The sequence below is a fragment of the Cataglyphis hispanica genome, chromosome 1 (genome assembly GCF_021464435.1).
Source record: "Cataglyphis hispanica isolate Lineage 1 chromosome 1, ULB_Chis1_1.0, whole genome shotgun sequence".
Classification (NCBI taxonomy): Eukaryota; Metazoa; Arthropoda; class Insecta; order Hymenoptera; family Formicidae; genus Cataglyphis; species Cataglyphis hispanica.
The window spans coordinates 14198076-14222148 of record NC_065954.1 but is presented as its reverse complement, the minus strand read 5'-3'; the positions used below and the strand labels follow the sequence as shown (position 1 = coordinate 14222148).

The 24073-nt window shown below is 34.9% G+C and overlaps 5 protein-coding genes and 1 long non-coding RNA gene across 10 annotated transcripts; 4 read left to right on the top strand and 2 right to left on the bottom strand.

Moving 5' to 3' along the window:
- Positions 1-346: 346 nt before the first annotated feature.
- On the bottom strand, positions 347-13792 carry LOC126854011 (lissencephaly-1 homolog). Its single transcript, XM_050600330.1, has 7 exons — positions 13631-13792; positions 9095-9240; positions 4722-4875; positions 4372-4578; positions 3881-4291; positions 3460-3808; positions 347-3327 (listed from the first exon to the last, which is right to left on the bottom strand). Exons 2-7 carry the CDS (start codon positions 9130-9132, stop codon positions 3254-3256), a joined length of 1233 nt encoding a protein of 410 aa, XP_050456287.1. The 5' UTR covers positions 9133-9240; positions 13631-13792; the 3' UTR covers positions 347-3253.
- Positions 13793-14275: 483 nt separating this feature from the next.
- LOC126854189 (uncharacterized) lies at positions 14276-14856 on the top strand. The gene is made up of 2 exons (XR_007688072.1): positions 14276-14582; positions 14671-14856. It is a non-coding gene; the product is annotated as an uncharacterized LOC126854189 (long non-coding RNA).
- An 801-nt stretch (positions 14857-15657) lies between these two features.
- LOC126854175 (SOSS complex subunit C homolog) lies at positions 15658-16495 on the top strand. Of its 2 annotated transcripts, none has more exons than XM_050600624.1 (3): positions 15658-15804; positions 16041-16165; positions 16253-16495. In XM_050600624.1, exons 1-3 carry the CDS (start codon positions 15759-15761, stop codon positions 16406-16408), a joined length of 327 nt encoding a protein of 108 aa, XP_050456581.1. In that variant the 5' UTR covers positions 15658-15758; the 3' UTR covers positions 16409-16495. The 2 variants fall into 2 exon arrangements, with proteins under 2 accessions (XP_050456581.1, XP_050456590.1); XM_050600633.1 differs by having other exon boundaries at positions 15685-15932.
- Positions 16345-17289, top strand: LOC126854121 (rRNA N6-adenosine-methyltransferase Mettl5). The gene is made up of 3 exons (XM_050600517.1): positions 16345-16471; positions 16551-16920; positions 16994-17289. The coding sequence occupies exons 2-3, from the start codon at positions 16581-16583 to the stop codon at positions 17287-17289; spliced, it is 636 nt and encodes a 211-aa protein (XP_050456474.1). The 5' UTR covers positions 16345-16471; positions 16551-16580.
- A 31-nt stretch (positions 17290-17320) lies between these two features.
- LOC126853902 (putative aldehyde dehydrogenase family 7 member A1 homolog) lies at positions 17321-21347 on the bottom strand. 3 transcript variants are annotated; one of them, XM_050600048.1, is made up of 10 exons: positions 21320-21347; positions 19644-19786; positions 19225-19441; positions 18872-19059; positions 18604-18803; positions 18413-18528; positions 18206-18334; positions 18017-18126; positions 17613-17873; positions 17321-17533 (listed from the first exon to the last, which is right to left on the bottom strand). In XM_050600048.1, the coding sequence occupies exons 1-10, from the start codon at positions 21330-21332 to the stop codon at positions 17321-17323; spliced, it is 1590 nt and encodes a 529-aa protein (XP_050456005.1). In that variant the 5' UTR covers positions 21333-21347. The 3 variants fall into 3 exon arrangements, with proteins under 3 accessions (XP_050456005.1, XP_050456013.1, XP_050455996.1); XM_050600056.1 differs by lacking the exon at positions 21320-21347 and adding an exon at positions 21180-21301; XM_050600039.1 differs by lacking the exon at positions 21320-21347 and having other exon boundaries at positions 19644-19853.
- On the top strand, positions 21182-23773 carry LOC126854101 (protein rogdi). 2 transcript variants are annotated; one of them, XM_050600497.1, is made up of 6 exons: positions 21182-21306; positions 21550-21621; positions 21744-21878; positions 21998-22276; positions 22350-22559; positions 22617-23773. In XM_050600497.1, exons 1-6 carry the CDS (start codon positions 21271-21273, stop codon positions 22683-22685), a joined length of 801 nt encoding a protein of 266 aa, XP_050456454.1. In that variant the 5' UTR covers positions 21182-21270; the 3' UTR covers positions 22686-23773. The 2 variants fall into 2 exon arrangements, with proteins under 2 accessions (XP_050456454.1, XP_050456460.1); XM_050600503.1 differs by lacking the exon at positions 21182-21306 and adding an exon at positions 21320-21460.
- The last annotated feature ends 300 nt before the right edge of the window (positions 23774-24073 follow it).

Sequence of the window (24073 nt, the reverse complement as noted above, 5' to 3'; positions counted from 1 at the left end):
TCAATTAAAATCTGATTAGGTCCAGGATAATTTTTTAAATATATTTAATATTCGAACTTATATCACTTAACACAATAATTTTAATTGATTGAGAAGAAAGAGGAATTATAGTGTAACTAAATATTATTTCTTAGATAATGAGATTTTATCTTTTCTAACCTTGGAATTATATTAATTAAAAGTTGCACAATGTCTTTTGATATATAAAATATATACTTACAAATTATTAAAGTTTAAGAAATATTAATATATATTATTGCAAATTGTTTCAATCTTTGTAAAAGATATTCTTCGACAAGGAGCTTGTAGCTTTTTATAGGTTCTCAATAAATGTTTGCTAATCATGTATATCACAAATGACGAAGGGTACTTTATTGTAAATCTACTTGTTGGTATCATCATCTCCCAAGCAGGTAGAAAGCAAGTCACAGAAGCTATCGTGAATCTTGTGAAAGGCGCGACAGCTATACATAATTTTTTAAATTACATCATTTCTACGTATAAACACGCACAATAGATGTTTGGTATGCGTTTAACTTACAGTAATACTACATTGCTCTAATTCTTGACCTATTGTACTATATAAAATACTGTCATGCGTGTAGATTAATATATATATTGCAGAGTTGGGAAAATTCTTAAGTCTACTACTCGATGAGAACTACAGAAATTCTAATCGAAAATTAACAGAAATATTATGCATTCATTTAATACACGCAGATTAATACGAGAAATCTGCAAATGTAGAAAAAGAAATGTCAGTTCTAAAAACCAATATACGAATCATGGGTGATGATAGCATATAACGATCTCACACGACTTATAGTGACAATTTTTTTTATTATTCATCAAAATAATTTAGTACCACATTAATTGAGGAGGTATTTCTTCTCAGGGGTTTGTATTTTTCTTATATTCGGCTCTGAAGGCTGAACATGGGAGAAACAGTAATAAAAGATAGCAGACAATAATTAAATATTTGAAAAATTAATCTTAATTAAGCGATTATCGATTAATGATTTACACGTTTCATATACGTGTGTGATTATTTTTTTTTTATCGAATACCCGAAAATTGGACGCTTTATCGTATGCGTGCGTATCTATATGTGATGAACTGTTAACTTTGTATTTCTCTGAAGTTTATTCTCTTATTTTCCTTCTATCGCTAAATTCTGCGTGCTATCACTAATAGTAGTTAAAACTAAAAGATACAACTAGTATCAATACACACCTCTTTCTTGGGATCCACGCAATAAACTATATGCTGCCAAACTTTTATATGCATTATGTGTTATATTAAATCTTTTTCCATCTCTTCTCTCTATTTTACTTGAACATTTTTAAATTTTAATTGTTGGATTCTCTAGATTCATCTGTGCATCTTTTGTAATATTATTAATAATATACAATGAATTTGGACGTCAAGTATACGAGTCTATTTTTCATTGTCGCCATTTCTCATGTCGATTATTCTTCAAATCTCGTTAGATAAGAATCACTCGATTCTCTACAAGTGTGTATTTTATTTGAGAAAAGAAATAAATATTAAACATTGCTTATATATATGTTTGCAAGCCTTCAATCGATTTGATATTTTTTGACTCTATAAGATTCGATTATACATAAATGTATGTAATACATTGTATATAGTATAATGGAATTCACATTGTAGGGACACGCATTTCGGCGAAAAAAAATCCGTTTTATACATATAGACATGTAATAATATATTTATTTATCCGATTGAGAGACAGAGTTTTGGCATACTTTTTTTTTATAAATACCATTGTCATCTTACTCGTGTATATCGTTTGCGATGTTACGCGCGTTACGTGTCCCGTAAATAAGTTTTTATCAATGCGGCAGATGAATGATATACAATAACTCAATATTGATCCAAATACACGCGCGAGTCGATATTAAATGAGACATTTGACGCTCGGTACTTTGTATGGTACAAAGCAATGCGCGTCTACATATGCGTATATGTTTATATATTCGTATATATAATATTATGTATATAGAGCGTCCCGTAAAAACCGTAACAACCTTAAATTTAAATAAAAGCCTTAAATTAAAATTCTATCCCGCTATTAAAGTATATTCTACCTGAAGTTAACTAAAGAATATAGTTTTAACTTTCTATAAAGTTTAGTTTGTAAAAAATTTTTTTTTAATCATTTATATGTAAATTATTGATACCTCAATATTTTTGCTGAGGAAAAATCATCTTAAAATAATTTCAAAAATTTACTCTTAAGTAGTACTGTTGTTATGGTCTATACAGGAGGCCCTGTATACATACATACATACATACATATATAAACATATATAAACATATATATACATACATACATATATATATATATTTATATATATGAGTAAAGGAGCATCTCTTTCGTTCTTTATTCTTCTTAAGAAAACTCTCGAGGAGAGCGCGCGAATATAAATGATAACGAATTCAGTTACCGTCGTGTACGTAGTTTGCGCGAAAGTGGACGCCACAGCCGAAATTTTCGCTACCATCGGTAGAGGACTAAAGAGATTCGACGCGATTTCTCTTGATACAAAATCATAATCGAGGAGGACTATTTTTCTTTTCTCTGCTTCTCTCTTTATGTATGTATGATCGGTTGGTAATATTTTAACAAATATATTGTATAAGCAGGATTGCGAAGAGAGGAATAAGAGAAAATCAAAGAAGGAGTTATACTCGTCATTGACATCAAATATCGCGCTGCGTAAGGGCACGTATTATGTACAAAATAATGCCTACCACAATTGCACAACTGTAGTCTAAAGGAATATAACTCTTGTAATTGTATATGGCATTAATACCTCCTCCCCCCCGTTCCCATTTCCCTCTTTCTACCCGTTCCGCGTCCATATATAATCCGTAATGCGAACTCGTGGGAGCGTCCTCTTGATCATTTGAACCTTATGACCGTCTTTCGGTTCACTCTCCTCGAATAGTGCAGTTCATTGCCGTAAAACGATGTATTGTAATATAATTACTAATTATACTTTATTATAAATTAATTAAAGAGTTCTTAATCATACGTGTTTATGTGTGTAGTTTATGTATAATAATAATAATATTAATATTAATAGCATATGTACGATAGCTTTTGTAGCAGCTTACTCTTTCGGCCGATTCCATTAAAATGGACGCGCATTCGTCTTTTCTCTCATTTTCATACTCCCCTTCTCTTCCGTTCGCGATGTTTGATGGAAAATCTAAAATTCGGTGACTAGCGGCACTCCCAGATTTTCACCGTTTGATCGACGCTCCCGGTGACCACATAAGGATGATTCTTGTGAAAATCTGCAAGTAGAAGCGAGTAAAATACTAGGAATAAATTCATTCATCTATCTATATAAGAGAAATAAGAAATTACACATAAATAAAATGTGTTTTGCAGATTGAGAACAAAGAGTGAAAAAGACGTATACGAACCGACAGAAGTGCAGAAGTGAACGTGTGCTTCGAGGGTCTTCATCACTCGTTTATTGCGCGTATCCCAGACTCGCAGCGTTTTGTCGTCGGACGCGCTGACGATAAATTTGCCGCCAGGATGGAAGACGATGCATCGCACCCAGTTGTCGTGTCCAATGAGAGTGAAGAGGCACACCCCGGCAGCGATGTCCCACACGCGAATCGTCTTATCCCGAGAGCCAGACGCGAGGAAAGGCCCCTCGTGCGCGCCTTTGTTGTCCGCTCCGGCCGCCGCGTTGATCGATGCTCTCGCGCTCTCCGGCGCCCATGCGATGCACTCGACCACATGTTCGTGTTCTCTGAATTCGACCTAACGCCGATTTTGAATATAAATATTGTATCATAATTATCTAGGAACGGATGAGATATCTCGTCGAATTACCTTTGTCTCCTTCGTCGCTACGTGCCATACTCGTACAGTCTGATCGTTTGAGCAGCTGGCAATGAGTTCGCCGCACGGACTAACTCGCGCCATTCTCACCCACTCTCTGTGCCCAGTGAGCGTCTTTACGCAATAGCCCGTCGCCACTTCCCAGATCTTGATAGTTTTATCCCTAGAAGCGCTCACTACAAAATCACCCTGTGGCATAAACGAGACCGAGTTGACGTTATGATCGTGGCCGTGCATGGTCTTGACGCAGGCGAACGATTGGTGGAAGTCCCACAGCTTGATGGACATGTCTGCGCTACAGGAGGCGAGCAGTTTGCCTGAGGCGTCGAACGCGATGTCCTGTACACTGTCCGTGTGGCCTTTTAGCGTCCTCTCGAAATCGCCGCTCTCAAAGTCCCATACCTTTCAGGGGAGAGGATAGAGAATAAACGTAAAAAAATGTTCTTCGAAACATATGATAAATATAACATGTGTGCTCTTACTTTAATAGTGGCGTCTTCGCTGGCGGATACTACGAGACTAAAAACAGGATGAAAAACAACTCTATTGATGGGGGCTCTGTGTCCAGTCAGACTGAACTTTTCCGGTGGCCTCGGTATCCATTCGGACGGCGATCTCTTACCACGCGTTGGTGCGCCTTCTATGAATTCTTTCTCGGCTTCAGAAAGTTTAGATTCCAATTCCATTACCTACAATATTATTATATGTTATTTAAAAGTAACTACTCAAGTAACGTAATAAATGTGAATAAATGCTGTAACAACAGCAGCGAATCAAAAATCAAGAGAGAGAAAATATTTTTCAACTGTTTGAAATGAAAGAAACTTTATACCTTCTTCTGTAATCGTATGACCGAGGTCCACTTTTTCTCCAAAAGGCCGCCGTACTTCCTCTCCACTTCTCCTGGCATGTCGGCTTCCTTTTTAAATGCCTCCAATGCATCTTGGTAGCCATTAGTGCTAAGATAATCCGCAATCGCCTTATTTCTGGAAGCATCAGTTTGCATTTATAAGCCAAGAAAAATTTATGAATAATTATTTTTTCCCTATTTCCGTAAATTTCTTATTTTTTTATTAGCCAAATAAGTAATCAAAATTTTGAGAAAAAAGTTAAATGGTAAATTTCGTCAAACTTTCATTTACGTCGCTCTTATTCATATACCCTTTCACGCCAAATATACCGTTGCGAGTGGAAATAAGAGAGAATAAGGGAGGGAGATGTAGTGCGATAGCTTTAATCTTCAATTGTTTGCTGTCTGCCTGTTTATGACGTACAGATAAAGATAAAACGCCGGATAATACCTGCGATCCGATACAATAGAAGACGGGGGAAGAGGCCGTAAGGCAGGTGTTGGATACGTGGGAAAGAGATTGAAAGTCGGGCAAACTTGTATGCCAGGGTGAAAGGCCTCGAGTCGGCCATTCGTCTCTATTCACCTGACTTTTCTCCATGTAATGGCAAATTATCGCTTGCGGGACCTCGCAAACATTGTTTTGTGATTAAGGCATGACGTGTAGGGGCGACTCGTTCTAACGTATGTAAAAGGGGAAAAAAACAAACCTGCTTTAAGAAGCATTGCGCTGAATCATTCTATCAATGTGCTAAACTAGTTTAACATTCGTTCTAATGAATGAGAGAAAATCCGTCATTCTTACTTTATGGCATGATTCAAAAAAGTTTCTGGAGAACAATAGAAGTATTTAAATGTTACAATAACGCAAATAATAAAAATCACTAATATATCTTTGCATCTCAGTGCGTGTTAAATTAAATATGATAAAGGTATAAATTGTTTAACGTATGTAAAATTTTTGGCAGACAATAGAACAATTATTATTATAATAATATGTCATTTGAACGTGTTGTGTGTTATAAAACACATGGAGTCACAAAAATAAAATAATAAAAATGAACTAAACTAATACGATTATCTAATAACAGGGTAAATTAGGAGCTAGCTCTTCTTTGCACGATCGATAATGAGCTAACATGGACACAAATAACAAGTCTCAATAATCAAATATTAGAAGCTCCAAAAGATAAACTTGTTCTAAATGTTAAAATATTGATGTCCGTATCAATAATTTTATACTTTTCGGAGAAAAAAAATTCATATGAAATTTAAGAAACTTATATACTTAATTATTATACTTAATTATATTAAACTTAGAACCAGTTGTAACGCAAAGTCATACACGGTATAATATTACAATCGCGTAGTTAATTATACGTAATTCCCGGGAAATTAAGAAGGGATACAGGTAGAGGTAGATGATAGATAATAACAGAGGTGAAAAAATTCTTAAGAAGCTTATAGAGCGCGATGTGAGAAACTTTATATTACACACGCATAATATGCTGGTAGCAGATGCTATACGCTGCAGATAAGAAAGTAGCAAAAGAATGATTCAAAACGCAAGCAGGTAATTTTCATTGTAAGGGCGCAAGGTGACCTGTCGCTGCTACTTCAACTCTCGCGAATTTTTCTAGTTCTAGAATAAAATAAAAGACAAGGGAAAGATCTAGAGCCAAGTTTCTCTCTGAGAAAAAAGAAGGTAGAGCTTGGATATTCGTTCTAATGGCTGTATCCGTGCGAAAGTCACGGCATTCGAAATTCATCGTCGTGAGCGAGTACGAGATTTAATTTATTCCGAGCCGCGGATGGAATTTGCTTTGTTGAGAATATATCTCGGATTGTAGTAGGCCTAGGATATATTTACTCATGATTGATTTGCAAATGATGATGGAACTGAGTATAATTTTCCTTCGCGCGTAAATCGAGAGCGCGTAAATTAAGCTTGGTTGTTTCTTTTTTTTTGCTCCCTATAAATACATGTAAATCAAACTGAGATATTTTATTTTAAAATAATGTCCTTGCTCCTTAATTTAATGATGATTCATAGAGAAATGAATGACGAGTACGAGACAGAAGATAATTTATTTCTTCCAATTCTTTGCACAGACAGACGCTGATCAGTGTGAAACTATAATTTGCTATATTTAAGCTTCACGAATAGGTATGTCGAATTGATTTTCCTCAACCTGCAAACTTTCTATTATATGTATAATCAAATTTAATCTCAATACGCAAATGTAGCAAAAAAATCATTTTTCTTATTTTAGTCTCTTAAGATTTTATAACAATCTCTCAGACACTTTCTCAAAAATACAAAAGTATTTCATACAATAATATTTTCCTATTATAATATATTAATAATTATTCATGTTATATGCAATACTGTATATATCATAATTATCTTTACAATTGATTTATAAAAATAATCAAAGAATTTTGAAGAAAATTATAAAGCTAGAGTACCTAAAAAGAATCTCACAAAGACATCTAAAGGTTGAAAGGTCAATTCATATTACGAAATAATATACATGGGATATTGACTATCCACATGACACGAAGAACCACAGGCAACCACTCGACGAAGGTGCGCCTGTTATAAAGGCTAATTGTTTCCCTAGTTCACCCCTGTATCATCTTACGGGAAGCTCAAAAGTGAGAGACACGCAGCCTCTGGAGAGTAGTGAAGGGCGTTTTAATCCAAGATGGAAAACAACATGGATGCGACGACCCGACACCTATGTCGATCGATGAGAGTCTCTCCCTCTTAGCCAGTTCCTCTCTCGTTCTCTTTCTCGCTTCGCCCCCCCAAGGTTCCACCTACGCCGATTCGTTCTATCGATCGCGCAGTACGCGCGTGCTCCTTCGACGGGCACCCTCGCCACGACCATTCCCCCTCTCACCCTCGAACGTACCAACCCCGACAGGATCGACGAGAGATTTTGCGTCATAGGAATTAACTAACATAGATCGGAGGATGAGATCGATGCTCGCCGTGGGGTTGTATTATACGTGGGGCGCATACACGAGGAAGGTGAAAACGGAATTAATCATAAATGGTCGCTTAAATAATCCAAGAGCACGATTCGAAGGCTCATTCAATTCGATTCCCGTGGAAATTCCAGTACTTTTAATTCACGAAAGAAAAAATCTTTATCGAGAAACTCTAATAATTTTTAGAATCTTTCTAACGAAATATATTTATATAATTTTGAATATATCAAATAATATTCTTTCTTATCGTAAACATATTTCAAACATATATTCTTCGATTTAGACGGTAGGAAAGCGAGATTCGATTGCCTCAATGTTCCGCGAAACATTGAGGACGAGAAGAGAAATGACTAGTGTCGCGCAAAAACACACGTTGCGTCGAGAGATAAGGACGAATTAGGGACATGGCGAGATAATGACAGCGATTGGCGTTCGATTCTTTCGCACGACAGCACTCGGACAGGAAACACAGTTGCACTCGCGAGAGCCAAGGAACTCTCGCAGATCGTTATTCACTCGCTTATTTGAGTGACTCACGTATACACGTCGGGTTTCTCTCTTGCGTGAAATCGAAGATTGGAAGCATGGGAAAATTCAAGAGCGTCTCCCACGCGATTTATGCGCCCACGATTATGCAAAATAGAATGAACTAATTACATAGTTAGCTCATTAAGGTCCAATGCCAGTTAATGATGCCAAGGTAGCTCGAAAGATTATCGCATAGCAATGTAATGATATTCCTAACATATATTTCACCTGTTGATAAACATTTACGGAATATTTAACTAACGGAACAACGATTTTGATAAAATTTAAATTGAGTACTTCGAGGGGATTTCAAAATTTCTTCGACACAGTTAACTAAAATTTTTGATCAAAAGTACTCTAAAATATATAATACAATAAATATAAAAATAATAAAATAAAATAATAAATAAATAGAATAAATACTGGGAGATCTTAGAGAGAAATTCTTCCTCATGCATCCTAGGAATGCATCTGCAAAGAAAAATTTCCAAGAATTATGGAAACAATATGCATCCTATTTGTGCAAAACACATAAAAAAAAAACAGGTTGAACGCTGAGAGAGAACTTTAGCGTAGGTGGATAAATAGATACGTGGGTGGTGCGAGATACACGAAGGGGAAATGCGTATTTGCTCAATTGATCCATTCTCAGAAACTGCAGCACGCATTCGCATGTACCACTTCTGCAGATGGGAAGAAAGAGACGATGTGGAACGCATTTTTAGAGGAGAATAGCGGAAATCTGGCGGGCGCCAAATACGCGCAAACGTCAAGATCGAAATTAATAGCGTGCATCGACGAGGAAGATCCTATTTTATTGGGAGACTTACAGCTCCTCCCTCTGACGTTGAGACAGCACCATTTTCATGATCCTCGTGTGTGACCCGGCTGGATACCTCGATGGTGAGTCCGCGGAGCCGCGAGTAGGTTTTCCAGTCACCTCTCAACGACCTCAGTGCCGCGTCATCGGCATTGCCTGTAACAAACATTATGTTACACGTCACTCATAGATATAGATATATAAAGTTTATATGTATCAGTAGCTTTAACTCGCCCTTGCACATGTCATTAAAATTAAGCAAAGTATTAACATTTTAATTACGATCGATTGCATAATTCGCTTTAGAAAAGAAAAACCTTGCAAATTTCTTCGTTCGATATATTAATACAAGCGAATTATAATGTATATTCCCTTCTGATATATCAGAATCTATATTTTGCGGTAATATTTTTTTGTACGAAATTACTTCATTAAGAAAAAAAAAAGAAAAAACCGTTGTGGCTAGCAAAGCTTCTTTTTCATTCGCTATTATATTTTATTCCTGCTAATTTTATACGACCTAGCCATATTGTTAGTCTTGTATATTTTTCTATTGCGGGAAAGAAAACTTTAAGACGGCGATGGACTCGTGAGAATCGAATTATTTCCGGAGGATAATGTATAACGCGTGCGTACAATACGCGCCTGAAATCAATGTGTCGCGTGGTTTATTTTACTTTCCATCGTCGGATGCGGGAGAAATCAGCGTGGATAGAATCAGTGTCGCCTGCACGAAAGCGGTCGCTTTCGTGATAAGCTTAAGCGGCATGATTTTGCCGGATCGATAACACTTTTTTCGTCGCGCTGCATCAAGGGTGCACGAAAGGGAAAGGGAAGGCTTGAAATTGAAGCGCGCAATCGCCAGGCGATTACGAACGATTATGGTCAAGCATGGTCAAGCATGTTCACGATATCATTTCATTTGGAATTAGAAGTACGGACAATTCCAAACGGCGCAAAACGATACGTCTGCGTTTAAAGTATATCAATTGTCAAGCGTTATCTACTGCAAAGTGGAAAAAATTAAATCTGATTTTTTTTTCTTCGCCAAGAAAGAATCGATAGAATGAGCCACGAGTAACTTCACTACCACGAATATTAAAAAAAAAATTCTAATTCTCTTCTAATTCTCTGTAAGAAAAAAATGTTACAGATTTTTGATTCTGTATTATATTATTAGACCATAAAAATTAATATAACAGTCTGTTAACAACACAGATAATCAAGATAATATGATTACTTCTCTATTTATAATCTACTTGTCAAATAATGATACTATAATAACAAATTTTTAACGCTTTGATAAAAAATTTTAATTTCTTTCCGATACAATAATTATATTAAAAAGTATTAAATATATAATTTAAATTATAAAAATTAAATATATATAATAATATTAAGAATTTTTAATTATATATTGAAAAACATAAAATAATTTTGATAGATCGTGTGCGATAAAAACTTAAATTGTAAATGTGAATGGAGGCTCCCGAATAAGGAAAAAGGAAACAATTCAGAGGAAGGACCTTGAAGGGTTGTAAAGGCGCGTCGGCGCAGGGCGTCACGACGCTTCCACGACGATGGGCTATCCGTCCCGCGATGCACCGTGATCGATAAACCGGCGCGAGGCAGCCCGCCCACCCTCCGACAGTCGTGTATATTTTCGCTTTGCGGTGCATTTAAATATTAATATCAGGCCTCTTTCTACCTCATGGCAACATTGCCGTAATGTTAAGGAGCGTGTTATGCGATCCGAGATTGAGGAGCGCGAAGAGAGTTCTACGCGCCGTTACAGATACGGAGAAACGCGTTCACTTCTCTGAAAGAAATTTCAATATATATGTAATGATAATGATAAAAAATAATATCTACATTTTAAATATACATTCTATATGTTATATAGTGTTTAAACTTGCATAAACTCTTGAAATTTGTATATTCGCGACACAATTTTAATAAATTATATAATATATGTATGTGTATATATGTATACACATATAAAATATATATTTATAAAAATATATAAATATTGTATATTATATTGTATTTAATTAATGTAAAGTATATACATATATATAACACCACTTTTTGGGGATAACTAAAAAAAATATAAATAGAAAAAATATATGAAAATAGAAGAAAAAAATTCGTGATATGCATCTTTCTGATATGAACATGACTAATGATATTAATCATTTAAGATTAGGATATACTTTGTTGAAAAACTGGATCTTGGACTCACGCGTCGCGTATAAAAGCACGCGATGCGGTTGTGACACCGATGAAAAGTTGAAAGTAACCGCATATATAAATGGAAAATATACATAATTTACGATGTCCTTGTTGCAAATACGTCATAATACGCAGAAATTCCTTTCGGGGCTTTGCCCGCTCAATCCTGAACGTCCCGAAGTCAAGGGTCCTCGGCGAAAAATAAGAGGCCTTCACGAAAACACTGTTACTTTTAAGAAAATCTTTTTTTCGCAGACTATATAATATAAAATTTCCTAAATAAATTGCATGCAAATAATTTTTTAGAAAATTATCAGTCTGATTTTTTCAATAAATTATTCATTTATGTGAAGATTTTTTTCTTTTTTATAAACAAATTAATAATTTTTCCCAATTTTTCGCGCACATTGAATTTTCAATAATTTATTTCAGAGAGAAATTTGTTATATAATTCATTTCAGAAATAAATTTGTAATGATTCATCTCTTGTTATTTTGTATTTTTACAAATAGCAATTTTTGCAAATAGCTCGTTTACATATGTAGTTGAATGACAAAAAATATAGTAAAGTGACTATGTTGTATCGCAATACAAACGCGTGACGCAATCGTAAATTCTTATCGTCGAGCCAACGGGCTTTCTATACCGTCGTTTATCGATTTCTCATTGGCGTTCGCTCTGTTATCACCGGTCCAGGTGAGTGACTGCCGTCTTTCTTGACCTCGCGAGACGCGCACTTCGTTTTGTCTTACATTGTTTTTCTCGACCAATCTATACACGATGACACATAAAAATACTATCCGTAAAGAGATCAATCGATCGATCAAGACTGCTATCGACGCAGGGAAAGCAGTCTATCTTGAAATCGTACACTCTAATCGATCCTTAAACTTTCACGGTAGAGAGTCCCGTCTAACGGAAACCGGTTACAGGAACTGTCATCGCGTGACGCACCAATAAAACCATATACACATCTTGGTCATATCAAGGTTTAAATATCTTGATATTTTTAGAGCCTTAATTGTATCGGCGATCGATCGTTTAAATAAGATAAAGATCGAATTCGATAAAAGATCAAGTTTTTATTAACTCGACGCGAACGAGTTCGAATTTTGTTGTACTGTGTTAATTACACTCCGAATTAATCAATGCGCGCGAAATTTGATTTATTGTTAGTGTCAAATCAGAGACCGAATCTTTTATCCACGAATCATCGCGATTTAATTATAATCACGATTAATTCATTCAGAATATAACGAATCGATCACGCAATTAAACAAGACTTGTGGCAACGCAGGTACGATATAAAAAAGATGAAGCTAACGCAAAAGTAAGTGTCAAGACGTCAACATTTTATACAAAATTACTTTTGTCCGGAATTGTGAATTTGTCGCATTTAAAATATGACTGATTGTGAATAAAGAAAATGATAAAAACATGGGGCGAGTCGTAAACCGGGAAAGCATTGACCGATGACACATCGACTACCCTGCGAGGTCAAAACGACTTCGATTGAGCTCTAATATGAGCTTTGTTAAGGTCGTAAAGTTACTCCAAGATTGATAAGATATTTTAAGAAATCACTGCTCTTCGTTATAATAATATATACAGGAGAATATATTACATGAAAATCAGAGAAAAGACACTTAATCTCTTCATTGCTGTAGAGAATACGGCATCGATGATTGATAAGTCGCGAAAGTCTTGAATTAATTCTTCAATCGACAGGTAGAAAACAAAGAGAGGCAGAAAGAGAGAGAAAAAGAAAGAAAGAGAGAACGGAGTCGCGCGATGACAGCTGATCGCGCATTATCGAAGTCGTCTGTCAAAGGTGCTCGCGCATTGTCCACTCGAAACGCATGGATGAGATAAGGACGCGCTGGTCTCGGAGATCTCTCTCGAAGGGCCGCGAGACGCGGCAAGGGCGCGAGAGCCATCGTCGCGGCGCGCATCTCATCGCGACGAAAAAATCAATTCGCATTCGGTGACGTGCGACGCGCGAGGTCCATCCTCGCGACGATCGCGCTTCTGGGATATCGCGACGACGACGATGACCGACTTTCGGAGCTGTCGCAACGTCGAATCCCGTCATCGGTGTAGCGCGCGGACGGTGATACGTCGCGACGAGAGTCGAGATCGAAACGAACGCGCGCCGCGATACGCTCGTAATCGCGTTTGTTGTAGATCCGCGCGCGGCCATTTTGCCAGAACTCGTCATCCAGTCGGACCGCCGTCGCCGCTTTTCGACCGTCGCGTACGTTTCGAGAGAAAATTTTCTCGCTCGCCCCGCGCCGAGTCTGTCGCGGATACTCACTTCTGTTTCACGGAGCAGCAACAACGGAGAGATAGACGACGAGGCCTGAGGCGACGACGAGATGAAATTTATCCGTGAAAACCGGGCAAACGCGACTATCAACGAACACCTCGGGATCACTTCTGCGATCGGACTGAGCCCCGCAAGGTGGCGTCTGCGCATTTTCGGCGCATGCGCCAACGTCGCTGATCGGCGCGTTGTTCCCGATCGTCACGGAAAAACCATCACACTCCTAGCCAGCGACTTAGGACCAATTTCACCACCTTCGGTTAGATTAACCGACGGCAGGGTGGCAACTGAAATGATAAGAATGCTTGGTTTTCATTCACCTCTATTTTCCGTTGCCATCCTGCTGATTTTAACCGTCGGTTAACTTAACCAAAGGTGGTGATATTGGTCCTTAATGCACAATAATTAAACTTACGATATATGAAAAGAATCAGCTTAATTTGCTCTTTCATAATATGCATTTTTCAAAATTTGCTCTATTTTACTTTTTAAATAAATAATAAAGTTAATAATATTGTAAACATCAATATAAGCGAAAATTATTAGAATTTGTAGGTTCTCAAGGTATAGGAAAAATTCTCCTTTTTTATTTAAATTTACTCCATCTTCAAAAATTAATTATCTATTTATATTTATTAAAAAATATTAATATTTATTAAAAAAAAAATTAATAATCGCTTTATGCATTTTGCGGAATGTAAAGAAATTGTGCGCATGCGCAAAAGTATTTAGCGCTGCCCAACTGCGCCATTTTTCAAATTATTTATTTCTCTTTAATTTATTTGCACAGAGAGCAGATGCACGGATCTCTGCGATCGCATCATTTATTATGGATACAGAAGATCAAGATATGTTACTAATTGCAGCTAAGGAAGATTGACAAAACAGTTTTTAAATGGAGAATTAACATTTAGTGAATAATCATCAAGAATGGGATATAGATGTAGGAAATCGTAGAAAATTATAACTTTAGGTTAGGTGACTTGAAAGAAATATTGCAATTCCGAAATTATATTTCATTCTATTTTCAGAAAGAATATTGAAATGGATCGTGTTGTACAAAAGACAGAACAAAAAACAAGCAAAGCAAATGTGCGTTAGAGAAAGAAAAGACGTATTCTGCCACCAGTTTTACAAGGATTTATGGGTGAAGCAAATTTAAGATTTGCCAAAGGCGAAGTAGACTTAGCAACCAAAATATGTATGGAAATTATTAGGCAAGTGTTTCTAATATATTATATAATATAACATAATATATATTATAATATATATATTTTTTTTTAAATTTTCTTTTTTTATTTAGCATTAGCCTTTTTCAAAAAGTATATGCAACTATGTGGCAAAGATGGTAAACAGGAAACCTATTACAACATGGCACGGGCATTTCATCAAATTAGTTTATTTCCATCTGTGATTCACTTTTACTATTACACATTTACTATAAGTTGATTCTGGAAGAAGATCCAGGAGATTTAGTTAAACAGAATGCAAATCTTTTGGACTTAAAAAAAGAAGCAGCTTTCAATTTACATCTTATCTATCTGCAATCTGAAAACTATTTTCTTTCTAGAATGTATCTTGAAAATTATATCACGATTTGAATAAAAGATGTAAAATCTGTCATCCAAATGTGATAGAATTTGTTATCTCCTTAGTATAATATGTACCTACTTAGTACATATATGTTCTTATTATAATTAAAATATGTTCTTGTAATTCTAATACAATTAATATTATAAAAAATCAAATAGAAAATTTGACACATTTATGATTAAAATTTAATAATAATACTGTCATGGTATAAAAAGAACACACTTAAAATCTTTCATCTTTTTTTTAATTTTTCAACATATATCTTTGTTATTGCTATATGTGATCATAATGTAACAAAATAATTTTTTATCATGCAATCTTGTTTTATTGTTTATTGAATGGTGTGAGAGAGAATGAAAAGAGTAAATGAGAAAGAAGTTTAGATGGCGTTACTAGCCAACTTACTTATTTCGCGCATGCGCATTCCATTTTGACAACATAACATCAAAGGCGCCGACAAGGAGTTGCGCTACTGTATATATTGTGGCTCAACTGTTCGCTACATCACTACTGTTCAGTCCACTGAATGCGTCCGATCTTTCTGCTATTATCTCGAAAAGTTCTTCGAAAAGGTTAATATTTGGTAAATAACCTAGAATAATCCTCATAATATACAATCATCACATCGTTGATTTGTTATTTAGCAAGTGTTGAATTATTTATGTAAATTTCATGGCTTTTTCACAATCGAACTCTAGAGGTAATCTTGATATGAATGTACGCAAATCTTTCTTTTTTTTTTATTAAATTGTTAGTATATCAGATTATACTAATCTATATAGACTATATGCTTTGATTGTTGTTATAGAATTGCAAAATAGGAAGATCTTAGAAGAGCTACAGTTGAAAAAGCAGATGCTATTAAAGCAAGGAGTTGCACCCACTTTAAATTCATCATTGGGCGTTTCGTCAACCGGTTCTGCGTCAAATGTAGTAAGTATATTCTGTCGATATTACCTATTTAATTGGCGATAATTTTTGTTGTCTTATATACTTGATGACATATATCTTTATTAATAGCCTGCGATACAATCTAATGATGGTGTAGCGATGAATGCATCTCAAAGAGCAGCTTTGCACAATGCACATGCAGCCTCATTTGGTTACTTTGTGACGCAGGACTCTTCTTTTGGAAATCTGATATTACCAGTTCTTCCCAGATTTGATAGTAAATGAATTATTATTTGCAAAGATGGACAAGTGTATATATAAATAACTAAATATTACTAAAGACTGCATGTAAATAATATTAATGAAAGATAATTATTGAAAGAGAATTGTTTTTATAAGTATTTCTTGGATAAAATTTTGTGAAAAGAAATTGTGATTGACAGTCTTTGAGAAGATAATGGCTAATCTTCGGCTTCGTCAATTAGAAGAGTATCTTCAACAAATGGATGTGTTTGAAAAGCCAAAAATCTTGCTTGAGCAATATGCCACTAGTGCACACATTGCCTCACATATGTTGTACACTGCACAATCGCAGTTCAACGATATAGAAGGTAAAAGCGTGGCAGATTTAGGCTCTGGATGTGGTATATTGTCACTGGGTGCCAAAATGCTTGGTGCTGAATACGTAGTTGGATTCGAGATAGATTCAGATGCAATTGATATACAATATGGGAATTGCACCGACATAGAACTTTTTATTGAAGTTATTCAATGCGATATTTTGCAATATTTACCAGGTATGCGTATAAGTTTTTTATTAGCTTTCTTTAAAAATACAAATATATATATATGACACAATGTCTGTTATAGGAAAATATGAGAAGTTCTTTGATACTGTTATAATGAATCCACCTTTTGGCACTAAAAAAAATGCCGGTATCGATATGAAATTTCTCGAAATAGCAATGAAACTTTCGTCCAATGCGATTTACTCATTACACAAGAGCAGCACGCGAGATTATATTCTCTCGAAGGCGGCACATCTCGGCGCAGAAGGAAAAGTGATAGCTGAACTTAGATACGATCTACCAAGGGCTTACAAATTTCACAAAAAAGCTTCCGTCGACATACAGGTAGATTTTATACGATTTGAATTGAAACGCTGATCTTTTCTTCTGAGATCAACGCTCATTCAATTTATTCAAACTTGATGCCCTGAGCCAGAGGAAGTTCGTTTCCGTGATTGATCGTGACCGTCGCGCGTCGCATGTATTGCTTCCATGCGTCACTTCCGCTCTCGCGACCACCGCCCGTAGCCTTCTCGCCGCCAAATGCACCACCTATCTCGGCACCGCTAGTGCCTATGTTGATGTTAACTATGCCACAATCTGATCCATGAGGGCCGATCCACTGCGGAAAATCGATTATATATTTGAATGTATAAATGTACACGTACATTTACACGTGTTAGTTGTACTTATATACTTACCTGAAATACATTTCCGATGTTTTTAGTAAAGAGACTACTGCTCAATCCCTGCTCCACACCATTGTTAAGATCAATAGCCTCCTCTAGGGAATTCGCCTCCAAGATGTAAACGATCGGGGCAAAAGTTTCTTGCTGCACCATCTCCGATTCGGGCGGTAGACCTGTAATGATCGTCGGCTCGACGTAGAAACCGGGTCGTTCTATTTGCTTTCCACCGAATTCTATCGTGCCACCGGCTTTCACAACTTTTTCAATTACTGTCTGCAAGTAAGAGTATTGAGTTAATCAAAGAATTCTATCTCGTTTTCTGTAGAATTCTTGTATTAATAGAAAAAAAAGAAATAAATTTTTGCACAATACTTTTTAATACTTTGCTTGAAAAATATTGGAACTGATGCGTATACCTTGTATTTGTCGACTGCTTGTTGATTATACAACGGTCCGTACAGCACACCGTCCTCCAACGGATCTCCAACTTTTTCTAGTATACTTTTGTATGCCGTTTTTAATCTTCCTAAAAATTTATAAACAATTTTACGCTACATTATGTAAAGATATTTTTTTTATTTATATTTATTGCAAATTGTGCCTACCTAAGAATTCGTTCTTTATTTTTTTGTGCAATATTAATCTCCTGGTTGCGGTACATCTTTGTCCAGCTGTTCCAACGCATGAGAAGACTGCCGCTCTCACTGCCATCTCTAAATCCGCATCTTGTGCAACTGTCGGCAGAAGAGAAATAGTTATGTACATTCATCTCACACGGAGAATTGATTATTTCATCGAGGACATATACGTACTGATCAACGCATTGTTACCGCCAAGCTCTAGCAGAGATCTTCCAAATCTCTGTTGAACATTGAGTGCCACTTGTTTTCCTACGTTCGAACTTCCAGTAAACGAAATAAGAGGTACCCTATAGCAATATTAGATTGTTAAAATTTCCGCGCAATCCTATAATATATAATATATAATGAATCTAAATTCAAACCGTTTATCGTTCACTAGAGTCTCCCCGACATCTGATCCACCCGTGATCAGCGATGCAACGGAACCCGGGATACCATTGCGCTCTAAGACATTTGCGATTATTTTGGTAGTTGCGATGGACACCAGAGATGTGCTCGGCGCTCCTTTCCAAACGATAGTGTTACCGCAGACCATGGCGATAGCGCTATTCCAGCCGTACACCTAAGACAAATCGGGCAAATCAGTGCAAGAATTTTTAGTGCAAGGAGTTCTGAAGATTACACATTTACCGCTACAGGGAAATTGAACGCGGAGATAATGCCGATCACACCCAGAGAATTCCACTTTTCTAGGAGTACGTGATTCTTTCTCTCTGAGGGGAATAGGCTGCCGGGTAGCATTCGCGATAATCCGACCGCGTAATCGCATATATCGATGAATTCCTGAATCTCGCCTATACTTTCTGGTAATATCTTTCCTGTACATGCATACATATATATTAATTACAAATAAATTTACATTATTGTATATATATATATATATATATATATATATATATATATATATATATATATATATCACCAAACTTATCAATTAATTATACAGGCTGTTATAGCTCTCATTAAAACAATATTTAAGTTACCCATTTCCAAGGATACCAAGCAGCCTAGCGGCTTCAAATTTTTTCTGAGTTCATCCCCTATTTGCCGGACAATATCTCCTCTCGCTGGCATCGGAATAGATGTCCATTGTGGCCATGCTTTACGCGCTTCCGTGATGGCATTACTAGCCTCTTGCGGTGTCGATTCCCGGATCTTTGCAATCACCTTGCCGGTCGCTGGTGATATCGATTCTATCAACTATATTTAAAAATATCTATTTTATTAACTGTATATAAAATTATTTTGAGCGACGTGTATATATTATTATTATATACAATGCGATTTGCATTTATTTTTATTTAGTTTATTTTTATTTTTATAGAGTTTCTCCGGCCTTTTTCATAATGAATTAATCAATGTATCATTATCAATAGCGGTGAAAAGAAATAAGCTCACGTACCTTGCCAGAGCCACCCCATCTTCCGTCATAAAGGCCAGGATTTTCGAGGGTAATACCTAATTGCTTTAAAAATCCGTATCTTGCATCAGTCACCAAGCATCTCGTTGCCATTTGGAATTGGGAAACGTAGCAAGGACTGTTTCCTAACAACAGACGTGACATTGTCAGTTTTACTACTATCCGACTCGTCGAGCCGCTGATATTAATAAATAACTTGAGTTATCTTGAAGAATGATATTCTTTATCAAGAAGGAGAGAGAAGGGAGAAAAAGAACATATATCTTGTACAATCCAAACAGCCAAGTTCACAAACAAGCAAAAGTAATAAATGATAAGGAGGATAAGGATTCAAATCGATCTCAAAATATCGCTTTTTCTTAAAAATGTGCGAATCGATTTTTTTCATATCTTTTTAAATGTAGATATAGACTCTTAGGAAATATAAAAATATTTATTTTATTTCAATATCAAAATTTATTTTATTATTTTTTTACTTCAATATCAAATATTTTATTTCAATATCATCTATTAAGAAATACCGTAAATTTAGGTCTACAATGAAAGTTCGTCAAAAACCGAAAAATCATATTTTTTTAGCATTCGATCGCAGTCTTTTCATAAAATGCATTCGTATATTATAAAGATTTTCACATATATGTATGATTACATAAGACACAATATAAAATTGATCATCACAAGATACTCTGTTTTATGTTTCGTTGCGAGTGTTATTCGAAGAGATAAGCTATCTTATTTATTTATTTTTTATTGATGAATCAACAAAATATTCCTCTAGTATAGTCTTATTTAAATAATAATTATTGGAGGATAGAAAATGTCTACACCATGCTTTTGTTAAAAATGAAGTAAATATTTCACTACAATTAATAATTACATTTATTAATTGCTAATAAAATACTATTAATTTATAATAAAAACAAAATAAAAACAACTAGATCCGATTGAAGCATCTTTTGCTGTCTTGAAGTACCATTTAAACGGTAGACTAAACTTTTTTTTCTATCGATCATTTTTCTATTTTTTTTTCTCAAACAATAATAATTATTTTATTTGTTTTCATATTTAAAATAATTTATTATATATGTTTACATTCGTTCCAATATTTAACAATACGCTATAATATATACATTGTTTCGCATTTAATAAGTTTTTTTTTCAATTAATCTAAATAAATAATATAAATGAGAATGGATGAAAAATATATATACATAATCTTTTCAAATTTATTTGTCCGCAGATGCGCAGTCGATGCGAACATGATGATCCTGTTAATAATAACTTGATCTAAAATCAAAATAAAACAGAATTATGAAGTGCAAAAATGTGAAGGTCAATTAAGTACCGGTCTAAGCGTCACTATATAATATAATTCGATTTAAATGGACAGAGTCCGCTCGGTTTCTGTCGACAATTGCTGACAATCTGACATATGCATACATATGTATAGATTTATATATATATATATATATATATATATATATATATATATATATATATATACATGAAATTACATACTCGTGGTGCAACTCTGTCGACTGTCGACAAGTGGAACTGGTGGAGATCCATCAGACGCACCAGACTTATCCAACCAGAAGCTAGTTGAAAAATGGCAGACTGCGAGAAGGAGGAGGCGCACAATCTCGTAAGCTATTTACCTTTACTTAACATTTATCTAATCACTTAGATGGCCTTGCGCACCGTCTTCCTAGCTTTCGAGTTCAGTCGGGTCCGTACGCACTTCGTCAAATTAATCATCTATCGTTTCACCATCTCGTTGTTGAACAACAAGGCTTGAGGTTATTTCGTTTGACGTTTTCTCGATGATTCGCCTCACAAAGAGTATTGTTCGAATCTATGTGTAATATGTTGCTAATTCTGCTTTCAGCAAATGGAGTTCGAATGGGTGCTCCATGAGGAAGTGCACTCCTCATTGTCGCAGCTCCGAAATATCTTGATGGTATGTAATAAACAATAGAGAACCAGTATTTCTAGTTCATTAATTAAATCGCTTTATAGTATATTGCTGTTAAGAGAAACCGATCTGTAATATCCATATTAATTATACATATTCATTTCTAGGAGTGCGCTCAACGATTTCCACTGGCGCTCTTTGGTAACGATCAGCATAACAAAACTGATAGATTTGTCTTTGCAGCCCCGCATGATCAAGTCAAGTGTGTCGCTGTTTTGACAGGCGATAGTATCACAAATGCGGTAAAGAATTTAGGTGTATTGTTGACATTTGACTAGGATTGGCGTTCTAATATGTTAAAATTATAATTGATATATATTTGCTATTTGTTATATTATTGGAAAACTATCTATGTTTACAGGAAGTGAATTTTAAAGTACAACGACAGCAGAATATTAATATGAGGACAAGTATTCAGAATGAACATCCATGGAAGTTACAACAAATTCAAGATGCCGCTAATCATTTACAGCAAGGCATTGCCCATATAGATAATGTAGACAGACATTACCTTTTTAAAACCTCGGACGAAGTCATGCATGTGTTAGGTAATATCTTGGGTTGTCTTCAAAGGAGCAGAACCAGTTTAATTGTTCCTAGAAAGAAAACAATTGATGATCTTATCAAGAGTCGAAATATGGTGTGTATTTTTTTTTGCGATGGACAAGTTCAGCACAATTATAAATAAAATTAAGAAAAATCTTTGTTTACAGAAATCTCTTAATCCAAACCTTCCAGAGAATTTGGCCATTAGTTTTTACATTCAAAGTTACAAACTGGTTTTAGCTATTTATCAGTTAGAGAATGCACATGGCAGCGTCAAGTATGAAACCCAGCAGGCAGAATGCAGTGTGCCATGGCTAAATGACGCTCTTGTATTGCTTACTATTGCCCTACAACTTTGTCAACGACTGAAAGATAAGGTTTGTAAAGAATTTTTGTTTAACTTGATAAATTTTCTGATGTTGCAAACTTTTCAGATATGTGTCTTCTCCCAATACAAAGATTTTACGGTAGGTTCTCGCGTTCCTTCCGCGATGGGATGGTAACCTAATCTAACACCAAGAGAATTTTCATATATGAACTTGGTATAGCATATAGTTGTGCTATATGTAAGTGAAAAAAATTGGCCTCAACCAGTAATACTTGCTCTGGCCTTTGTTTTACATCTGTTGATTGTTGTCCTTTTATCGTATTTCTCACTACACTAGAATGTTGTTCTAGCGTTTTTAAATCAGTATAGAGTGTGCCTAGTATAATAATAATAATAATAATAATAATAATAATAATAATAATAATAATAATATATACAGTGTATTATGTAATTGTAATATATTAACTATTGAAATGTTGGATCAAAGATTCACATGGAAGTGTGAATCAGTAATGGATAATAACAAATCATTATAAGTCAGAAATGGAAGACTAAAAGCATTTTGCCAATTATTGGTGTGCCTATCACCATGTTATACTGTGTTTTTCCCATTTCTGCAGTAGTTTTCATGAATGTTTAAGTCTTTAACTTTAGCATATAACATCTGAAGTTGTTATTTCGTCTACAAGAGTTGATAGAATGAAATATTTAATACATCTACTGTGATTTTAGAAATGTATGCTATAATCCTCTCCTTACTGAATTAGATCATGCTTTCATATATTAACAGGTCATATGTTAGATATGAAGTTTATGTTTTCTTTTTATTGTTTGTTGCTTGTGCATAATCATCCATACAGAATTCTTTCCAATTGTTTTAATATCAGAGTTGTTAGGTTGTCTATAAAATAATGTCATTTTATATTTTAATCTTTTACATTTTATCTATAACTAATCTGTAATTAATTTTATTAATACTTGATAGAACTAATTGAAATAAGAGACAGATGACTCTATGCATTTTTTAATTTATATCGGTGTGATCAAAACCTTGTCATGCAAGAACACTATATTTTTTCTAAATTGATCAATGCCAATCTTTTAATGTCCTGTTCACTCTTGAGCCAATTTCTCATAATATTTATTGATTGTTTCATTATTTTGAAAAGTGGATAGTAGCCATTGTCTATCAACCAGTTCAACTACTATTTATATCAAGAACATTTCTACGAAAAAAATAAAAATTTTAAGTTAAAAAGAAAATGTTATTTTTTAGACAACCTATTTATATCGGTGTATCATCTTTTTCAAAGAAATTCATGAAAAATATTAGAAAAATTCAGATGCAATGAATCTTCATTTCTAAAGTTAAATACAATAATTTGGTTTCTTTTAGCTAAAGAAAATGGGCTAACGCCAACTTAACAATAACTATTGCGTATAATTATAACAATATACTATTTTATTTCTCAAATATATGATTGATATGAAGATAATAAGTAGAAAAATGCCATGTGCCTCATGATTCCGAATTTGAATAAAATATGAACCTTTTTACATGAT

Bases quoted from the DNA above. Each gene is read 5' to 3' on its own strand.
- LOC126854011 (XM_050600330.1), bottom strand. From the start codon at position 9,132: ATGAAAATGGTGCTGTCTCAACGTCAGAGGGAGGAGCT. The intron at 4,292-4,371 runs GTAAGAGCACAC...CTCCCCTGAAAG, and splicing joins GCGAAGACGCCACTATTAAA to GTATGGGACTTTGAGAGCGG. The intron at 3,809-3,880 runs GTAATTCGACGA...AATCGGCGTTAG, and splicing joins TAGCGACGAAGGAGACAAAG to GTCGAATTCAGAGAACACGA.
- LOC126854175 (XM_050600624.1), top strand. From the start codon at position 15,759: ATGCGTCCGATCTTTCTGCTATTATCTCGAAAAGTTCTTCGAAAAG. The intron at 15,805-16,040 runs GTTAATATTTGG...TTGTTGTTATAG, and splicing joins TCGAAAAGTTCTTCGAAAAG to AATTGCAAAATAGGAAGATC. The intron at 16,166-16,252 runs GTAAGTATATTC...CTTTATTAATAG, and splicing joins CCGGTTCTGCGTCAAATGTA to CCTGCGATACAATCTAATGA.
- LOC126854121 (XM_050600517.1), top strand. From the start codon at position 16,581: ATGGCTAATCTTCGGCTTCGTCAATTAGAAGAGTATCTTCAACAAATG. The intron at 16,921-16,993 runs GTATGCGTATAA...TGTCTGTTATAG, and splicing joins TATTTTGCAATATTTACCAG to GAAAATATGAGAAGTTCTTT.
- LOC126853902 (XM_050600039.1), bottom strand. From the start codon at position 19,805: ATGTCACGTCTGTTGTTAGGAAACAGTCCTTGCTACGTTTCCCAATTC. The intron at 19,060-19,224 runs GTAACTTAAATA...ATGCATGTACAG, and splicing joins CTTGGTATCCTTGGAAATGG to GAAAGATATTACCAGAAAGT. The intron at 18,804-18,871 runs GTAAATGTGTAA...GATTTGTCTTAG, and splicing joins CGTTCAATTTCCCTGTAGCG to GTGTACGGCTGGAATAGCGC.
- LOC126854101 (XM_050600497.1), top strand. From the start codon at position 21,271: ATGGCAGACTGCGAGAAGGAGGAGGCGCACAATCTC. The intron at 21,307-21,549 runs GTAAGCTATTTA...TTCTGCTTTCAG, and splicing joins AGGAGGAGGCGCACAATCTC to CAAATGGAGTTCGAATGGGT. The intron at 21,879-21,997 runs GTAAAGAATTTA...CTATGTTTACAG, and splicing joins GCGATAGTATCACAAATGCG to GAAGTGAATTTTAAAGTACA.